The sequence below is a fragment of the Perkinsus marinus genome, assembly GCF_000006405.1.
Source record: "Perkinsus marinus ATCC 50983 genomic scaffold scf_1104296975596, whole genome shotgun sequence".
Lineage (NCBI taxonomy): Eukaryota > Perkinsozoa > Perkinsida > Perkinsidae > Perkinsus > Perkinsus marinus.
Genome location: NW_003200720.1, coordinates 245,210 through 247,408, shown reverse-complemented (window position 1 = coordinate 247,408; position 2,199 = coordinate 245,210). Strand labels below are relative to the sequence as shown.

The following is a 2,199-nucleotide window of genomic DNA, read 5'->3' as shown; positions in this document are numbered from 1 at the left end:
TCTCCCTTTCATAACTAAAATTTTTCAATTCGCAAAAATCGGAATCGAGTTGAAAATGAAAACCGTTCACAAAACGATCGATAAAAAGTATAAACTTCGTCATTTCCCGCAGACACATACCCCCTCCCCCTGAGCCACTTACCCAAATGGAGTAGCTCTTCTTTTTCCAAGTCTGGCTTCTCAGCAAGATCCTTCAATCTGATAGAAAGAAAATTCCGAGAATTTTTTCAATACCACTCCATCGTCACTTCTCCAACATCCTCATTTATATTATCAATCGGGGCGGTTTCTCTCAAAGACAACCACCACTAACCCAAAATTTGGTATAAATTCACCCTCCCTAATTCTACCCCGACATTTCAGAGAAGTCCAGAAACATCAACGCCCACTACTGCATCGAGTATACCGACACCATGACAAATCTACGGCAAGATATTATTTACAAAAAGGAAAAGTTCACCGTAAATTCCGTTCATCGATGAGTGATTCAAAACAGGGACGTAAAAACGCTAGAGATGCACACATATTACTCCCAAAAATACGGAAAAAAATTTACAAGGAAAGTAAAAAACACAAAAATTTATCACCATCGCCAACAACAATCCAGCCTACTTCTCATGCTCTCCCTTCTCCTCCTTTTCTCCATTCAAAGTCGGGACGAAGCCTCCAGAGGACCCAAACACGATCGGAGTCGTAACAGGGGGTGCTGTTGAAGGTCCTCCAAAGACGAACGATGGTACACCACTCGGAGGGGATACCCTATTACGGAAAACAAATATCCCCAGCAGGGCGTGGCGACGCGGTGCATTTTTACGATTCTCCCAAAAACGTGCAAAACTCGTACGACTCGTATTCCCATTCTAAATCGCAGTTGATATTGAGATTAAAAGTTGGGTATTGAGATCACCGTTGTTGTTATGGGGATGGAAGATGATGAATAATCATTCGCCGCTTGAGAATATTCAGAGCTACGAATCACTTCCACAATTGAAATAATTAGCGAAAAATTAATAAAAAATTGTTGTAATTTTCAGTACAAACTCCCGATCTCCTTCCTATACAACAACACGGTAATCACCATAAACTCCATCCTTCCTCTCAACACGAGATCGAATATTAAAAACCATACAAATTACGAACGGTGTAGAGTACAACAAGGCGCATAGTTTCAAACCCCTTACGTTTCAGTAGTGATTGAGTTAGTCGATGACGATGCGCCAAACACGAATGAGTTGCCAGTAGTGGTGGTAGCAGCTGCAGCAACCGCCTCAGTCGTTTGGGTCATGCCAAAGGTAAACGTAGTCGTCGTCGGAGGAGAAGGAGGAGGCGAGGAAGTTTCCTTGGACACCCCAAAGCCTGTCGGCTTAGGACCTGACCACAACCCTCCCTTCTTCATCTGTTGGTCCACTTTCCCCCAATCCGAATCTTATAGGGTGAACGCTATCTCATAATGTTACACTTCCTATCATATTGTGACAGTCTTCTGATTGTCGTTAATCTTTCCGGAAGATTTTCTCTACCTTCAACAGTCAAGTAAACACGGAGTAAATTCACCCACGACAAGATAAGACCGAATCATTTACCAAGGCCCTACCGGTCTTGTCATCAGCACTTGAATGAAACATAGAAATCAACTTTATCTTTTGCTCCTCCTTCTCTTTCTTCAACCGTTCCACATCCTCAGCGCTCAAGTTCGGGTTCGGCTGAAACACTATCCAAATACTCTCATGTCAACCTTCACAACTCGCGAACTTGAAAACTACCCCCCCCCCCCCGATCAAAGCCCGATCTACTTCATCTACCAAACGGCTCGGATATAACCTGCCTTATTCCATCCTAGAGATAGAGAATGCATTTTTTTATTCTTCCACCGACCCAATATTCGAAACCCTGGATAGTGAACAACAAATTTCACTAAATTGATCAAAATTATGAACAAAAAAATTTCCAAATTTTCCAATTTCCTATCCTCCAAACTATATATTACCAAAAATTTGAATATCACATCACCGGATTCTAATGGTGAATACACAGCCAGAGGGACAAGGTAATTCACTCGGTTAAGAGAACAACGCAACCGGAGGAATACATGTTCGCTTTCCTCAGCTGAACCAAGGAGTTTCCTAACGACTTCGAGTAGAAGTGTACATATACTCATCCTCCTTCCTCCTCTCCTTCCCTTACTACCGCTTCACATAC

At 42.4% G+C, this 2,199-nt stretch overlaps 1 protein-coding gene across 1 annotated transcript in view; it reads right to left on the bottom strand.

The window, feature by feature from the left end:
• Positions 1-2,199, bottom strand: part of Pmar_PMAR025549 (hypothetical protein) — a gene marked incomplete at both ends in the record, with an annotated part of 13,336 nt that overhangs the window by 949 nt on the left and 10,188 nt on the right. Inside the window, 4 exons of the mRNA XM_002765162.1 lie at positions 143-198; positions 613-759; positions 1,182-1,371; positions 1,595-1,711. Of these exons, the coding sequence (XP_002765208.1) occupies positions 143-198; positions 613-759; positions 1,182-1,371; positions 1,595-1,711 (510 nt within the window). The remainder of the gene's footprint in view (positions 1-142; positions 199-612; positions 760-1,181; positions 1,372-1,594; positions 1,712-2,199) is intronic.